A 17778-nucleotide genomic window follows, 5' to 3' on the forward strand; every position below is an offset into this window, starting at 1 on the left:
TGGTCAGGCTCGCTGACTTGGTTGATGCATGTTATCGATCCGAATTGTGTGGATCGATGCTCTTGATATTAATCACTGGATTGTCTGATCCAGACTCGATTATTTACAGACCGCCGTCATATAGTTGGAATATTGCTGAGTGCGGCGTTAAACAACAAACTAACCAACCAACCAACCGATATGATTGATTCTCTTCTCATTTATATACATGTACAGTAAACTACGGTTATAACGAACACGCTTATAACGAACTGACGGATATAACGAACTTACTTCTTTGGTCCCGACTATTTGTTGTAGTTATGCTGTATATATGCTTATAACGAACTACGGTTATAACGAACCAAAATTAGTCGTCCCTTTGAGTTCGTTATAACCGTAGTTTACTGTATTCGCTAATCGAAAGGCCTGCTGGCTGTGACACGTAACACCACAAGGATGAAATAGAGTAAGTGAGTATTCCAGCTATATCACGGCGTGACAGCTTAATGTGGGAGGAAAGTCCGAAGTGATGCTGGTCTCAATAATTTACTTTGGTGAAACCCACGTGTATGGTTCTTACAAAACTAGAAACAAAATCCCGAATGGGCTTCCTGTGTCCCCTCCAGTAAAACGTGTAGTTTGAGTGAATGAGTGAGTGAATATATAAACTTGAACAGCGACCTATAACATGTTGACACTGCAAGCATTCAATAAATCAATGTATGTATGTATGTATGTATGTATGTATGTATGTATGTATGTATGTATGTATGTATGTATGTCCCATCCCGTCTGTGTGTGTGTCTGTCTGTCTGTCTGTCTGTCTGTGTCTCTCTCTCTCTCTCTCTCTCTCTCTCTCTCTCTCTCTCTGTGTGTGTGTGTGTGTGTGTGTATATATATATATATATAACTTGTAGAACCACTTGCCAACACGACGCAGTGACGCAGTTAACATCAAGACCTGCACAGTGCATAAGCTTATTCGAAGTCTTTTGTTGTCAATAATAATGAACGCCCGATCAAATAATACCTGACTCTAAACAGCAAGCATCGTGTTCTGTGGAGCGCAACGACATAGAGTCCGGGGGGGTTCACCAGTGCATTAACACAAAATTACTCGCTGCTTGAACAACGGCTGCAGAAGATAAAAAGGGCGGGTATACACTGCCTGTACGCTGCTATCTTCCACGGAAATTCTAAAACAGATTTTCAGCTAACTCTTCAAGGGGATATACCCTCAGGTCTATTGGATATTACCTCCTGAAAGGTAAGCTGTATTATAGTTTGTCCAACGCTGGTCCGACGGCTTCTGACGTAACACGTTCTGTGTAATAGATACGTACTCTTCGATTGCCTTGACGCCATTTTGTGCCGATATAGACAAGTCGGGGTCGTACTGGTGTAGACAGTGTCAGACAGAGGTAGACCTGATGTAGACAGTGTCAGACAGAGGTAGACCTGATGTAGACAGTGTCAGACAGAGGTAAACCTGATGTAGACACTGTCAGACAGAGGTAGACCTGACTTAGACAAAGACAGACAGAGGTAGTCCTGATGTAGACAGTGTCAGACAGAGGTAGTCCTGATGAAGACAGTGTCAGACAGGTGTGGTCCTGATGTAGACACTGTCAGACAGAGGTAGTCCTGCTGTAGACAGTGTCAGACAGGTAGAGCTGGTGTAGACACTGTCAGACAGAGGTAGACCTGATGTAGACACTGTCAGACAGAGGTAGACCTGATGTAGACACTATCAGACAGAGTTAGTCCTGATGTAGACACTGTCAGACAGAGGTAGTCCTGATGTAGACACTGTCAGAGGGAGGTAGTCCTGATGTAGACACTGTCAGACAGAGGTAGACCTGATGTAGACACTGTCAGAGGGAGGTAGACCTGATGTAAACACTGTCAGACAGAGGTAGTCCTGATGTTGACACTATCAGACAGAGGTAGTCCTGATGTAGACACTGTCAGACAGAGGTAGACCTGATGTACATACAGTCAGACAGAGGTAGTCCTGATGTAGACACCGTCAGACAGAGGTAGTCCTGATGTAGACAGTGTCAGACAGAGGTAGTCCTGATGTAGACAATGTCAGACAGAGGTAGACCTGATGTAGACACTGTCAGGCAGAGGTAGTTCTGATGTAGACAATGTCAGACAGAGGGAGACCTGATTTAGACAATGTCAGACAGAGGTAGACCTGATTTAGACAATGTCAGACAGAGGTAGATCTGATGTAGACAATGTCAGACAGAGGGAGACCTGATTTAGACAATGTCAGACAGAGGTAGACCTGATGTAGACACTGTCAGAGGGAGGTAGACCTGATGTAGACACTGTCAGACATGTGTGGTCCTGATGTAGACACTGTCAGACAGAGGTAGTCCTGATGTAGACACTGTCAGACAGAGGTAGACCTGATGTAGACACTGTCAGACAGAGGTAGTCCTGATGTAGACACTGTCAGACAGAGGTAGACCTGATGTAGACACTGTCAGACAGAGGTAGTCCTGATGTAGACACTGTCAGACAGAGGTAGACCTGATGTAGACACTGTCAGACAGAGGTAGACCTGATGTAGATACCGTCAGACAGAGGTAGTCCTGTTGTAGACAGTGTCAGACAGAGGTAGTCCTGATGTAGACAGTGTCAGACAGAGGTAGTCCTGATGTAGACACTGTCAGACAGAGGTAGACCTGATGTAAATACCGTCAGACAGAGGTATTCCTGTTGTAGACACCGTCAGACAGAGGTAGTCCTGATGTAGACACTGTCAGACAGAGGTAGTCCTGATGTAGACAATGTCAGACAGAGGTAGACCTGATGTAGACACTGTCAGACAGAGGTAGTCCTGATGTAGAAACTGTCAGAGGGAGGTAGACCTGATGTAGACACCGTCAGACAGAGGTAGACCTGATGTAGACACCATCCCAGCATGTGAATAGAGTGTGTTCCGGTGGTGCCAACAGCTGCAGGATGTTCCTTTGATGCCAGGTTCCAGTGATCAGGTTCGAATCTCCACTCCACATTAGCAGCTCGATGAGTTCCCGTGAAGCAGTGGAGGCACTGTACAGACTCAGTGACTGGGAAGCGTTTGCGGCGTATTGCAAATGCAAACCGCAATGACCTTCACATAGCGTAACAGAACTAACCCTGGGTCGTGACATGCAACAGTGTTCGCTTGACAGAGCACGTCTACCCAATGACGTTGTAAAGGCACACCTGTTCTTCTTTTAAGAACTGTTTAACTGACGCACTGCTCGTCTTGTTCACGCTGAACATGTCAGTTGAAATGGGGTTTAACGTTGCGTTCAATAGCATTGCACTTGAATACCGACGTGCGTGCGTGCGTGTACTAGTCCAAACTTATGCCGGTTCTATAGTGCTTGCCCACCGAGCTACCGTGCCGCAATTTAACATGGATACCTAACTCACTCATACCATGAGGCAATGGTAATAAATTGATAATGGATGAAGAGATAGTAATAAATGGATATTGGATGAAGCGATGGTAATATATCAATATTGGATGAAGAGATGGTAATATATGGATATTGGATGAAGAGATGGTAATATATGGATATTGGATGAAGAGATGGTAATATATGGATATTGGATGAAGAGGTGGTATTATATGGATATTTGATGAAGAGATGGTAATATATGGATATTGGATGAAGAGGTGGTAATATATGGATATTGGATGAAGAGATGGTAATATATGGATGTTGGATGAAGAGGTGGTAATATATGGATATTGGATGAAGAGGTGGTATTATATGGATATTTGATGAAGAGATGGTAATATATGGATATTGGATGAAGAGGTGGTAATATATGGATATTGGATGAAGAGGTGGTAATATATGGATATTGGATGAAGAGGTGGTATTATATGGATATTTGATGAAGAGATGGTAATATATGGATATTGGATGAAGAGGTGGTAATATATGGATATTGGATGAAGAGATGGTAATATATGGATATTGGATGAAGAGATGGTAATATATGGATATTGGATGAAGAGATGGTAATATATGGATATTGGATGAAGAGATGGTAATATATGGATATTGGATGAAGAGATAGTAATATATGGATATTGGATGAAGAGGTGATAGTATATGGATATTTGATGAAGAGATGGTAATATATGGATATTGGATGAAGAGATGGTAATATATGGATATTGGATGAAGAGGTGGTAATATATGGATACTGGATGAAGAGATGGTAATATATGGATATTGGAAGAAGAGATGGTAATATATGGATATTGGGTGAAAAGATGGTAATATATGGATATTGGATGAAGAGATGGTAATATATGGATATTTGATGAAGTGATGCTAATATATGGATATTGGATGAAGAGATGGTAATATATGGATATTGGATGAAGAGATGGTAATATATGGATATTGGATGAAGAGATGGTAATATATTGATATCGGATGAAGAGGTGATAATATATGGATATTGGATGAAGAGATGGTAATATATGGATATTTGATGAAGAGATGGTAATATATGGATATTTGATGAAGAGATGGTAATATATGGATATTGGATGAAGAGATGGTAATATATGGATATTGGATGAAGAGTTGGTACTATATGGATATTGGATGAAGAGGTGGTAATATATGGATATTGGATGAAGAGGTGATCATATATGGATATTGGATGAAGAGATGGTAATATATGGATATTGGGCGAAAAGATGGTAATATATGGATATTGGATGAAGAGTTGGTACTATATGGATATTGGATGAAGAGATGGTAATCAATGGTTATTGGATGTAGAGATGGTAATATATGGATTGGGGGATGAAGCAATTGTAGTATATGGATTGAGGGGTGAAGCAATGGTAATATATGGATTGAGATATGAAGCAATGGTAGTATATGGATTGAGGGTCGAAGCAATGGCAGTATATGGATTGAGGGGCTAAGCAATGGTAGTATATGGATTGAGGAGTGAAGCAATGGTAGTATATGGATTGAGGGGTGAAGCAATGGCAGTATATGGATTGAGGGGCGAAGCAATGGTAGTATATGGATTGAGGGTCGAAGCAATGGCAGTATATGGATTGAGGGGCTAAGCAATGGTAGTATATGGATTGAGGGGTGAAGCAATGGTAGTATATGGATTGAGGGGTGAAGCAATGGTAGTATATGGATTGAGGGGCGAAGCAATGGTAGTATATGGATTGAGGAGTGAAGCAATGGTAGTATATGGATTGAGGGGTGAAGCAATGGTAGTATATGGATTGAGGGGCGAAGCAATGGTAGTATATGGATTGAGGGGTGAAGCAATGGTAGTATATGGATTGAGGGGCGAAGCAATGGTAGTATATGGATTGAGGGGCGAAGCAATGGTAGTATATGGATTGTGGGGCGAAGCAATGGTAGTATATGTATTGAGGGGTGAAGCATTGGTAGTATATGGATTGAGGAGTGAAGCAATGGTAGTATATGGATTGTGACATGAAGCAATGGTAGTATATGGATTGTGGGGCGAAGCAATGGTAGTATATGGATTGAGGGGCGAAGCAATGGTAGTATATGGATTGAGGGGCGAAGCAATGGTAGTATATGGATTGAGGGGCGAAGCAATGGTAGTATATGGATTGAGGGGTGAAGCAAAGGGAGTATATGTATTCAGGGGCGAAGCAATGGCATTATATGGATTGAGCAGTGAAGCAATGGTAGTATATGGATTGAGGAGTGAAGCAATGGTAGTATATGGATTGAGGGTCGAAGCAATGGTAGTATATGGATTGAGGGGTGAAGCAATGGTAGTATATGGATTGAGGGGCGAAGCAATGGTAGTATATGGATTGAGCAGTGAAGCAATGGTAGTATATGGATTGAGGAGTGAAGCAATGGTAGTATATGGATTGAGGAGTGAAGCAATGGCAGTATATGGATTGAGGGGTGAAGCAATGGTAGTATATGGATTGAGGGGTGAAGCAATGGTAGTATATGGATTGAGGGGTGAAGCAATGGTAGTATATGGATTGAGGGGTGAAGCAATGGTAGTATATGGATTGAGGAGTGAAGCAATGGTAGTATATGGATTGTGACATGAAGCAATGGTAGTATATGGATTGTGGGGCGAAGCAATGGTAGTATATGGATTGAGGGGCGAAGCAATGGTAGTATATGGATTGAGGAGTGAAGCAATGGTAGTATATGGATTGAGGGGCGAAGCAATGGTAGTATATGGATTGAGGGGTGAAGCAAAGGGAGTATATGTATTGAGGGGCGAAGCAATGGCATTATATGGATTGAGCAGTGAAGCAATGGTAGTATATGGATTGAGGAGTGAAGCAATGGTAGTATATGGATTGAGGGTCGGAACAATGGTAGTATATGGATTGAGGGTCGGAACAATGGTAGTATATGGATTGAGCAGTGAAGCAATGGTAGTATATGGATTGAGCAGTGAAGCAATGGTAGTATATGGATTGAGGAGTGAAGCAATGGCAGTATATGGATTGAGGGGTGAAGCAATGGTAGTATATGGATTGAGGGGCGAAGCAATGGTAGTATATGGATTGAGGGGCGAAGCAATGGTAGTATATGGATTGAGGAGTGAAGCAATGGTAGTATATGGATTGAGGGTCGGAACAATGGTAGTATATGGATTGAGGGTCGGAACAATGGTAGTATATGGATTGAGGGTCGGAACAATGGTAGTATATGGATTGAGGGGTGAAGCAATGGTAGTATATGGATTGAGGGGTGAAGCAATGGTAGTATATGGATTGAGGAGTGAAGCAATGGTAGTATATGGATTGAGGGTCGGAACAATGGTAGTATATGGATTGAGGGTCGGAACAATGGTAGTATATGGATTGAGGGTCGGAACAATGGTAGTATATGGATTGAGGAGTGAAGCAATGGTAGTATATGGATTGAGGGTCGGAACAATGGTAGTATATGGATTGAGGAGTGAAGCAATGGTAGTATATGGATTGAGGAGTGAAGCAATGGTAGTATATGGATTGAGGGGTGAAGCAATGGTAGTATATGGATTGAGGAGTGAAGCAATGGTAGTATATGGATTGAGGAGTGAAGCAATGGTAGTATATGGATTGAGGGGTGAAGCAATGGTAGTATATGGATTGAGGAGTGAAGCAATGGTAGTATATGGATTGAGGAGTGAAGCAATGGTAGTATATGGATTGAGGAGTGAAGCAATGGTAGTATATGGATTGAGGAGTGAAGCAATGGTAGTATATGGATTGAGGGTCGGAACAATGGTAGTATATGGATTGAGGGTCGGAACAATGGTAGTATATGGATTGAGGAGTGAAGCAATGGTAGTATATGGATTGAGGAGTGAAGCAATGGTAGTATATGGATTGAGGGGTGAAGCAATGGTAGTATATGGATTGAGGAGTGAAGCAATGGTAGTATATGGATTGAGGAGTGAAGCAATGGTAGTATATGGATTGAGGGTCGGAACAATGGTAGTATATGGATTGAGGGTCGGAACAATGGTAGTATATGGATTGAGGGGTGAAGCAATGGTAGTATATGGATTGAGGAGTGAAGCAATGGTAGTATATGGATTGAGGGTCGGAACAATGGTAGTATATGGATTGAGGGTCGGAACAATGGTAGTATATGGATTGAGGAGTGAAGCAATGGTAGTATATGGATTGAGGGTCGGAACAATGGTAGTATATGGATTGAGGAGTGAAGCAATGGTAGTATATGGATTGAGGGTCGGAACAATGGTAGTATATGGATTGAGGAGTGAAGCAATGGTAGTATATGGATTGAGGAGTGAAGCAATGGTAGTATATGGATTGAGGAGTGAAGCAATGGTAGTATATGGATTGAGGGTCGGAACAATGGTAGTATATGGATTGAGGAGTGAAGCAATGGTAGTATATGGATTGAGGGGTGAAGCAATGGTAGTATATGGATTGAGGGTCGGAACAATGGTAGTATATGGATTGAGGGTCGGAACAATGGTAGTATATGGATTGAGGGTCGGAACAATGGTAGTATATGGATTGAGGAGTGAAGCAATGGTAGTATATGGATTGAGGGTCGGAACAATGGTAGTATATGGATTGAGGAGTGAAGCAATGGTAGTATATGGATTGAGGGTCGGAACAATGGTAGTATATGGATTGAGGAGTGAAGCAATGGTAGTATATGGATTGAGGAGTGAAGCAATGGTAGTATATGGATTGAGGAGTGAAGCAATGGTAGTATATGGATTGAGGGTCGGAACAATGGTAGTATATGGATTGAGGAGTGAAGCAATGGTAGTATATGGATTGAGGGGTGAAGCAATGGTAGTATATGGATTGAGGGTCGGAACAATGGTAGTATATGGATTGAGGGTCGGAACAATGGTAGTATATGGATTGAGGGTCGGAACAATGGTAGTATATGGATTGAGGAGTGAAGCAATGGTAGTATATGGATTGAGGAGTGAAGCAATGGTAGTATATGGATTGAGGGGTGAAGCAATGGTAGTATATGGATTGAGGAGTGAAGCAATGGTAGTATATGGATTGAGGAGTGAAGCAATGGTAGTATATGGATTGAGGGTCGGAACAATGGTAGTATATGGATTGAGGAGTGAAGCAATGGTAGTATATGGATTGAGGGGTGAAGCAATGGTAGTATATGGATTGAGGGTCGGAACAATGGTAGTATATGGATTGAGGGTCGGAACAATGGTAGTATATGGATTGAGGGGTGAAGCAATGGTAGTATATGGATTGAGGAGTGAAGCAATGGTAGTATATGGATTGAGGGTCGGAACAATGGTAGTATATGGATTGAGGGGTGAAGCAATGGTAGTATATGGATTGAGGGTCGGAACAATGGTAGTATATGGATTGAGGAGTGAAGCAATGGTAGTATATGGATTGAGGGGTGAAGCAATGGTAGTATATGGATTGAGGAGTGAAGCAATGGTAGTATATGGATTGAGGAGTGAAGCAATGGTAGTATATGGATTGAGGGTCGGAACAATGGTAGTATATGGATTGAGGGTCGGAACAATGGTAGTATATGGATTGAGGGTCGGAACAATGGTAGTATATGGATTGAGGAGTGAAGCAATGGTAGTATATGGATTGAGGGGTGAAGCAATGGTAGTATATGGATTGAGGAGTGAAGCAATGGTAGTATATGGATTGAGGAGTGAAGCAATGGTAGTATATGGATTGAGGGTCGGAACAATGGTAGTATATGGATTGAGGGTCGGAACAATGGTAGTATATGGATTGAGGGTCGGAACAATGGTAGTATATGGATTGAGGAGTGAAGCAATGGTAGTATATGGATTGAGGAGTGAAGCAATGGTAGTATATGGATTGAGGAGTGAAGCAATGGTAGTATATGGATTGAGGGGTGAAGCAATGGTAGTATATGGATTGAGGGTCGGAACAATGGTAGTATATGGATTGAGGGTCGGAACAATGGTAGTATATGGATTGAGGAGTGAAGCAATGGTAGTATATGGATTGAGGGTCGGAACAATGGTAGTATATGGATTGAGGAGTGAAGCAATGGTAGTATATGGATTGAGGGTCGGAACAATGGTAGTATATGGATTGAGGAGTGAAGCAATGGTAGTATATGGATTGAGGAGTGAAGCAATGGTAGTATATGGATTGAGGAGTGAAGCAATGGTAGTATATGGATTGAGGGTCGGAACAATGGTAGTATATGGATTGAGGAGTGAAGCAATGGTAGTATATGGATTGAGGAGTGAAGCAATGGTAGTATATGGATTGAGGGTCGGAACAATGGTAGTATATGGATTGAGGAGTGAAGCAATGGTAGTATATGGATTGAGGGTCGGAACAATGGTAGTATATGGATTGAGGGGTGAAGCAATGGTAGTATATGGATTGAGGGGTGAAGCAATGGTAGTATATGGATTGAGGGGTGAAGCAATGGTAGTATATGGATTGAGGGTCGGAACAATGGTAGTATATGGATTGAGGGTCGGAACAATGGTAGTATATGGATTGAGGGTCGGAACAATGGTAGTATATGGATTGAGGGGTGAAGCAATGGTAGTATATGGATTGAGGGGTGAAGCAATGGTAGTATATGGATTGAGGGTCGGAACAATGGTAGTATATGGATTGAGGGTCGGAACAATGGTAGTATATGGATTGAGGGTCGGAACAATGGTAGTATATGGATTGAGGAGTGAAGCAATGGTAGTATATGGATTGAGGAGTGAAGCAATGGTAGTATATGGATTGAGGGTCGGAACAATGGTAGTATATGGATTGAGGAGTGAAGCAATGGTAGTATATGGATTGAGGGTCGGAACAATGGTAGTATATGGATTGAGGGTCGGAACAATGGTAGTATATGGATTGAGGGTCGGAACAATGGTAGTATATGGATTGAGGAGTGAAGCAATGGTAGTATATGGATTGAGGGTCGGAACAATGGTAGTATATGGATTGAGGGGTGAAGCAATGGTAGTATATGGATTGAGGAGTGAAGCAATGGTAGTATATGGATTGAGGGTCGGAACAATGGTAGTATATGGATTGAGGAGTGAAGCAATGGTAGTATATGGATTGAGGGTCGGAACAATGGTAGTATATGGATTGAGGGGTGAAGCAATGGTAGTATATGGATTGAGGGGCGAAGCAATGGTAGTATATGGATTGAGGGGTGAAGCAATGGTAGTATATGGATTGAGGAGTGAAGCAATGGTAGTATATGGATTGAGGGTCGGAACAATGGTAGTATATGGATTGAGGGTCGGAACAATGGTAGTATATGGATTGAGGAGTGAAGCAATGGTAGTATATGGATTGAGGGTCGGAACAATGGTAGTATATGGATTGAGGGGTGAAGCAATGGTAGTATATGGATTGAGGGTCGGAACAATGGTAGTATATGGATTGAGGAGTGAAGCAATGGTAGTATATGGATTGAGGAGTGAAGCAATGGTAGTATATGGATTGAGGAGTGAAGCAATGGTAGTATATGGATTGAGGAGTGAAGCAATGGTAGTATATGGATTGAGGAGTGAAGCAATGGTAGTATATGGATTGAGGAGTGAAGCAATGGTAGTATATGGATTGAGGGTCGGAACAATGGTAGTATATGGATTGAGGGTCGGAACAATGGTAGTATATGGATTGAGGGTCGGAACAATGGTAGTATATGGATTGAGGAGTGAAGCAATGGTAGTATATGGATTGAGGGGTGAAGCAATGGTAGTATATGGATTGAGGGTCGGAACAATGGTAGTATATGGATTGAGGAGTGAAGCAATGGTAGTATATGGATTGAGGGTCGGAACAATGGTAGTATATGGATTGAGGGTCGGAACAATGGTAGTATATGGATTGAGGAGTGAAGCAATGGTAGTATATGGATTGAGGGGTGAAGCAATGGTAGTATATGGATTGAGGGTCGGAACAATGGTAGTATATGGATTGAGGAGTGAAGCAATGGTAGTATATGGATTGAGGGTCGGAACAATGGTAGTATATGGATTGAGGGTCGGAACAATGGTAGTATATGGATTGAGGAGTGAAGCAATGGTAGTATATGGATTGAGGAGTGAAGCAATGGTAGTATATGGATTGAGGAGTGAAGCAATGGTAGTATATGGATTGAGGGTCGGAACAATGGTAGTATATGGATTGAGGAGTGAAGCAATGGTAGTATATGGATTGAGGGGTGAAGCAATGGTAGTATATGGATTGAGGGTCGGAACAATGGTAGTATATGGATTGAGGGTCGGAACAATGGTAGTATATGGATTGAGGGTCGGAACAATGGTAGTATATGGATTGAGGGTCGGAACAATGGTAGTATATGGATTGAGGAGTGAAGCAATGGTAGTATATGGATTGAGGGTCGGAACAATGGTAGTATATGGATTGAGGGGTGAAGCAATGGTAGTATATGGATTGAGGGTCGGAACAATGGTAGTATATGGATTGAGGGTCGGAACAATGGTAGTATATGGATTGAGGGGTGAAGCAATGGTAGTATATGGATTGAGGAGTGAAGCAATGGTAGTATATGGATTGAGGGTCGGAACAATGGTAGTATATGGATTGAGGAGTGAAGCAATGGTAGTATATGGATTGAGGAGTGAAGCAATGGTAGTATATGGATTGAGGGGTGAAGCAATGGTAGTATATGGATTGAGGGGCGAAGCAATGGTAGTATATGGATTGAGGGGCGAAGCAATGGTAGTATATGGATTGAGGGGCGAAGCAATTACTTGCAACAACTCAAGCAGCTCCATCCCAATCTTTTTCTTTTCCTGGCTGTATCAAAAGTTTGCCCACATTGATAACAAAGTAATTACTACGTCCGGTTTAATATAACATCCCCTCAAGTTTGGGAAAACATATGTCAAATACAGAGCAACTTTAAAACAGAAATGCATGTCGTTATAGCTACCTTAATAAGAAAACGATAAGTATTTCCGGTTTAATAACATCACTTCCGGTTGGGAAAAATTCAGTTTCATCCAATCGCATGCTTAAATAGTTATGGTCGAAAACACGGGTGCTCACTCTTACTGACATCTCATACGAACACAGATTGTTCAGGACACAAAGCAGAACCTTACAAACTACCATTTTAGTGACCTTGACCTTCAATAATGGTCGATGAAAAGCTTTCTTCTTCAATTCTCCATTCCAAGGGTGACATCTACTTTATTTCATTTCTTGGGTTACCTCGAGCGAATGCCTTTTAAAAAATATACGATATTAACATATAGTTCAAAAGCAGTGAGTGTGCCATCTTATCGCTAGATTTCTGATCCACCACTGCATTGTCTGGTTTGTATACATGCCGCCACGAAATGACAGGAGTACTGCTTTGTCAGGCTACAAACACATACTTTCTTATGCGTAGGGGGCGGTCGGGTAGCCTAGTGGTTAAAGTGTTCGCTCGTCACGCCGAAGACCCGGGTTCGATTCCCGACATGGGTACAATGTCTAAAGCCCATTTCTGGTGTCCCCCGCCGTGATATTGCTGGAATATTGCCAAAAGCGGCGTTAAACTATACTCACTCACTCACTCACTTATGCGTAGGTGCTTACCCGTTTCACGAACACCTGGCGTCATTACTGATTTTCAGTGATCCATTCATATAATTTGCCTTGTCCATCCTGTGGAATCCTGTTTTCTGGGTCGGATGATCGAGGCTGGTTCATTTCTGGCGTTGACGTGTTGTACTGAATGTGTGACCTTGAGAGTGAATCTGACCTTCAATATCAGTGGCAGGTTTTTCAAGAATTTTCCAAAGGGCTATCCAAAACAGAAACCAAACATGATGTTCCTTGGCTGTGGACTTCAATTTGCCAACAGAAGAAATGCATGTGCTACTCATTAAAAGTAGGTCCCAGTGGCCTCTATATCATTGATATCATAAGAATGTCATTATGGACAGAACAGATGTCGGCCTCTAATAGACACCGGGTCAATACAACGACTTGTGCAAGATAAATAGGTGAGGTTAAATGGGGTTTAACGTCGGTTCCAAGATTATTGCACTTATATAGCGACGTGCATGCACGTGTATGTATGTGTGTGGCTGCTTGTACTAGTCCGGACTGATGCCGATTTATAGTGCTAGCTCACTGAGATACCATGCCGCAGTTTAACATGAATACCCCACTCAGACACAGTATACTGACTCCGAGCCGACCAGTCCTTGTTTTACCCCCTTAATGCCGAGCGCCAGACAGGGTAACAACAAGTACCATTGTTTAACGTCTAAAGGTATGACACTGTTTAACGTCTTTTGGTATGACGCGGGTGGGGGTCGAACCCCGGACCTTCCGCTCTCCGGGCGGACGCTCTACCATTAGACCACGGAGGCGGTCCGAAAGATAAATAGACGCCCGGGCATCCAATAAAGGAAGTGCGGTATTGCTGCTGTGTTCAAAACATCTTCATGAGGCAAGGGCGTTAACTGACTATAAAAGTAGAAACTGGACATTCATTGTCAGTTAACGATGAAATCAATAGTGAGTGAGAGTGAGTGAGTGAGTGAGTGAGTGAGTGAGTGAGTGAGTGAGTGAGTGAGTGAGTGAGTGAGGTTTTACGACACTTTAAGCAATATTCCAGCAATATCACGGCGGGGAACACCAGAAATGGGCTTCACATATTGTACCCATGTCGGTAATCGAACCCGGGTCTTCGGCGTGACGAGCGAACGCTTCGACCACTAGCCTACCCGACCGCCCCATAAACTCAATAAGTTTAATTTTTCTTGTTTCAGATGGATCCCTACGCGGGTTGGAGAAACCACCATGCTAGTCTCATGCAGAAACCGTTTATGAAGGAAGGGGGTATATTCGACCACAACGGCAACTCGCTTGCAGCAAGTGCCAGTTTCACACCCAGTGCCCAGGAAGTCAAGGGTATCAAGGACGCAATACTAACCGGGGACATGTCCTTCACGACCTCCGGCGTCACGCTTAACAAAGAGAGCTTCGCTGTTCTCAAGCTAGAGCGCAGCGACCGGATGTGCCTTTTAAAGTCTAAGAGCAAGCAGGACACGGAACCTCTATCAGGCTGTGTGATGGTGTGTCCCACCGTTGTCGTCATCGGCGTCAGTGCTGACGGAGGGATCAGAGGAGCCGGAGCAGGAGAGGTTATCCGAGTTGCCAATTATATTTCTGACAACACATAAATGGTTGTGTCATTACGTCTTCAGAAACATGCACTATTAACAGTGTATTTAAGTAGCAATCACAAAGCGATTATATATCACTAAGACGGTTGATATTTGATATTCGGGGTATTTTGTCTCGAAATTAGATATATGTTCGGCTACAGCTAAAAAACTTGATATTTTTTTAAAAGAAAATCGCCTTTCAACAATGTGGCAGGCAATTTTTGCATAATCATATTTTTCAAGAATTTTCGGCCACAAATTTATTTTAAACTCTGTCGTAATCAGTTGGGTTTGTCGCCTGTTGTTGACATCGCCAACTCATCATTGAGGTTGGATTGCAACTCGCAATCTGATTGGTCCGTTATACTGAATAGCAATTCAAATTGGCTCAAGAAAATCAAGGGCGGGTAATTTGAGATCGCGAGAGCCACGGGGATGGAACCAGGGGTTATTGTTGGCCATATAGAAGATGATATGCTTGTCAGGTGCACATTTAGCTTTTATACCAATATTCTGCAACTTCACTACCTAAAAGCACTGATTCATGATTGATTTATTTATTGATTCCTGCATCCTAAGACATGGCTGGTTCAGGATGGTAAAAAACAATTGTAAACAAAATCACATTAACAGTTAACTACTTGTCTAATGTTCGTGTGTCCGTTATTACCCAGAATCAAGAGGTGGAACCTTTCAGTGTGTGCTATGGAACTTGATATTAACGTTATCAACACATTTTCAAAATAGAGAACAAACAATGCAGAGTTAAGACTCCATTTTAATGTAAGAATTAAAAGGATGTATATTTGCAATTAAATATCATGTGTGCACCAACATAATGTTTGTGGAATTATGGAACGGTTTAAATTTCTGGGATCATAGAATTTATTTTTCATTTCGTATAAAGAAGTGTCGGTTTGTTCAAGATTTTGGTTTTGTTTGTTTGTTATTTAACGCCGCACTCAGCAATATTCCAGCTATATGACGGCGATCTGTAAATAATCGAGTCTGGACCAGACAATCCAGTGATTGATATCATGAGCATCGATCCACATGCGATACGATAACATGCATCAACCAAGTCAGCGAGCCTGACCACCCGATCCTGTTAGTCACCTCTTACAACAAGGTGAGGGAGTGAGATTTGGGTAGGCTGAGAGTAGAACCCACCTGTCCCGAGTACCCGATTTACCCGTCGCAGCCCTAGTTGGTACCTTTATCAAGCAATGTCTTCATCACCTCAAGGAACCCAAAACACTGCCAAAAACGGACACTGATTCACCTGATCTCAAATTAGAAACTGACAATGTTTGGGTTTGATTTTTGCAAACTCAAATGTGGACATGAGCTTCACTGTCTACAATGAGTGAGTGAGTGAGTGAGTATGGTTTTTCACCACTTTTAGCTTTATTCCCGTTATATCATAGCAGGGGGAACCAGAAATGGGCTTAGCACATTGTGCCAACGTGGGGAATCGAACCCAGATCTTTGGCGTGCTGAGTGCACCCTTATACTGCATGGCACCCCCCTTGCCCCTATAGGCATTAAGGTGAGGTTAACATGGCCTCATTTCACATACAATATTATTGCACTTATACAGTGATGTGAAAGCACGTGTGTGTGGCTGCTTGTACTAGTCCGACTTAGGCTGGTTTTGTAGAGCCATCGATATACAATGCAGGATAATCCACATTATACTGACTCCATGCCGACCAGTCCTTGTATCCCTTAATGCTCTGTGCTAGGCAGAGAAATAACATTAACAGCCCTTGTCTGCCCTAACAGGCGACTATGCTTGTTGAAAGAAGCGACTAATGGGATCGGGTGGTCAGGCTCGCTGACTTGGTTAATGTATGTCATCTTATCCCATTTGTGTGGATCGATGCTCATGATGTCAATCACTGGACTGTCTGGGGCAGACTTGATTATTTACAGACCGCCGTCATGTAGAGGGAATAGTGCTGAGTGCAGCGTTAAACAACACACAAAGAAACAACATGACACATCCAGGGATCAAACCACTGACTTTCCACAGTCCAGATGCTTCACCCACTACATCATGGAGAGCGGAAGGTCCGGGGTTCGATCCCCGGCCGCGTCATACCAAAAGACGTTAAAAGATGGTACTTGTTGTTACCCTGTCTGGCGCTCAACATTAAGGGGCTAAAACAAGGACTGGTCGGCTCGGAGTCAGTATACTGTGTCTGAGTGGGGTATTCATGTTTAACTGCGCATGGTATCTCAGTGTGCAAGCACTATAAATCGGCATCAGTCCGGACTAGTACAAGCAGCCACACACACACACACGTACATGCACGTCGCTATATAAGTGCAATAATCTTGGACGCGACGTTAAACCCAATTTCACCTCACCTCACCTCACTACATCATGGAGGTGATGTCTTGGCATTAAGTGAGCGTCGGGAATCGAACCCAGGTTTTCGGCGTGAAGAGCAAGGCTTTAACCACAAGGCTACCCGACCGCCCCTTTTACGGCAGACATGGGTTGCTGAAGACCTATTCTACCCCGGATATTCACGGGTCACCCACCTATAAGTGCGTAATAATACCTGCTTAATTTTAAGTAAATACAACGTTAATGTTATTGAATATCATATTTGAGAAAAGCTTAGAAAAGCTTCCTTTCCGAAGTGAATCAACTTCTGTGAGGCTGAAGAGTGAGTGACTGAGTATGGTTTTACACCGCATTTAGCAATATTCCAGCAATATCACAGCGGGGGACACCATCACTCATTGCACCCCTGTCGGGAATCGAACCTGGGTCTTCGGTGTGACAAGCGAACGCTTTAACCACTAGGCTCCCTGACAATGGCTTCAAGAAGTTGGGGAGACTCCAGTATGCGTTTATTCAACATTACAGAAATATCCTGGCAGGGGGACACCTGAAATAGGCTGTACACATTGCAGCTTCATCCAGGATCAAACCAAGATCAGTGGCTTGGCAAACGAACCTGCTGTTTTTAACTTAAGTGAGTGAGAATAGTTTTACACCGATTTTAGCAATATTCCAGCAATAGCACGGCGGGGACACCAGAAATGGGCTTCACACATTGTACCCATGTCGGGAATCGAACCCAGGTCTTTGGCGTGACGAATGAACGC

The 17778-nt window shown here is 42.7% G+C and overlaps 1 protein-coding gene across 1 annotated transcript; it reads left to right on the top strand.

Annotated features, from left to right (window-relative positions):
- Window positions 1–1055: 1055 nt before the first annotated feature.
- On the top strand, window positions 1056–15580 carry LOC124150313. The gene is made up of 2 exons (XM_046522293.2): window positions 1056–1249; window positions 14257–15580. The coding sequence occupies exon 2, from the start codon at window positions 14257–14259 to the stop codon at window positions 14668–14670; it is 414 nt and encodes a 137-aa protein (XP_046378249.1). The 5' UTR covers window positions 1056–1249; the 3' UTR covers window positions 14671–15580.
- The last annotated feature ends 2198 nt before the right edge of the window (window positions 15581–17778 follow it).

The sequence above is a fragment of the Haliotis rufescens genome, unplaced genomic scaffold (assembly GCF_023055435.1).
Source record: "Haliotis rufescens isolate VD_foot unplaced genomic scaffold, xgHalRufe1.0.p SCAF_33, whole genome shotgun sequence".
NCBI classification, from domain to species: Eukaryota; Metazoa; Mollusca; class Gastropoda; order Lepetellida; family Haliotidae; genus Haliotis; species Haliotis rufescens.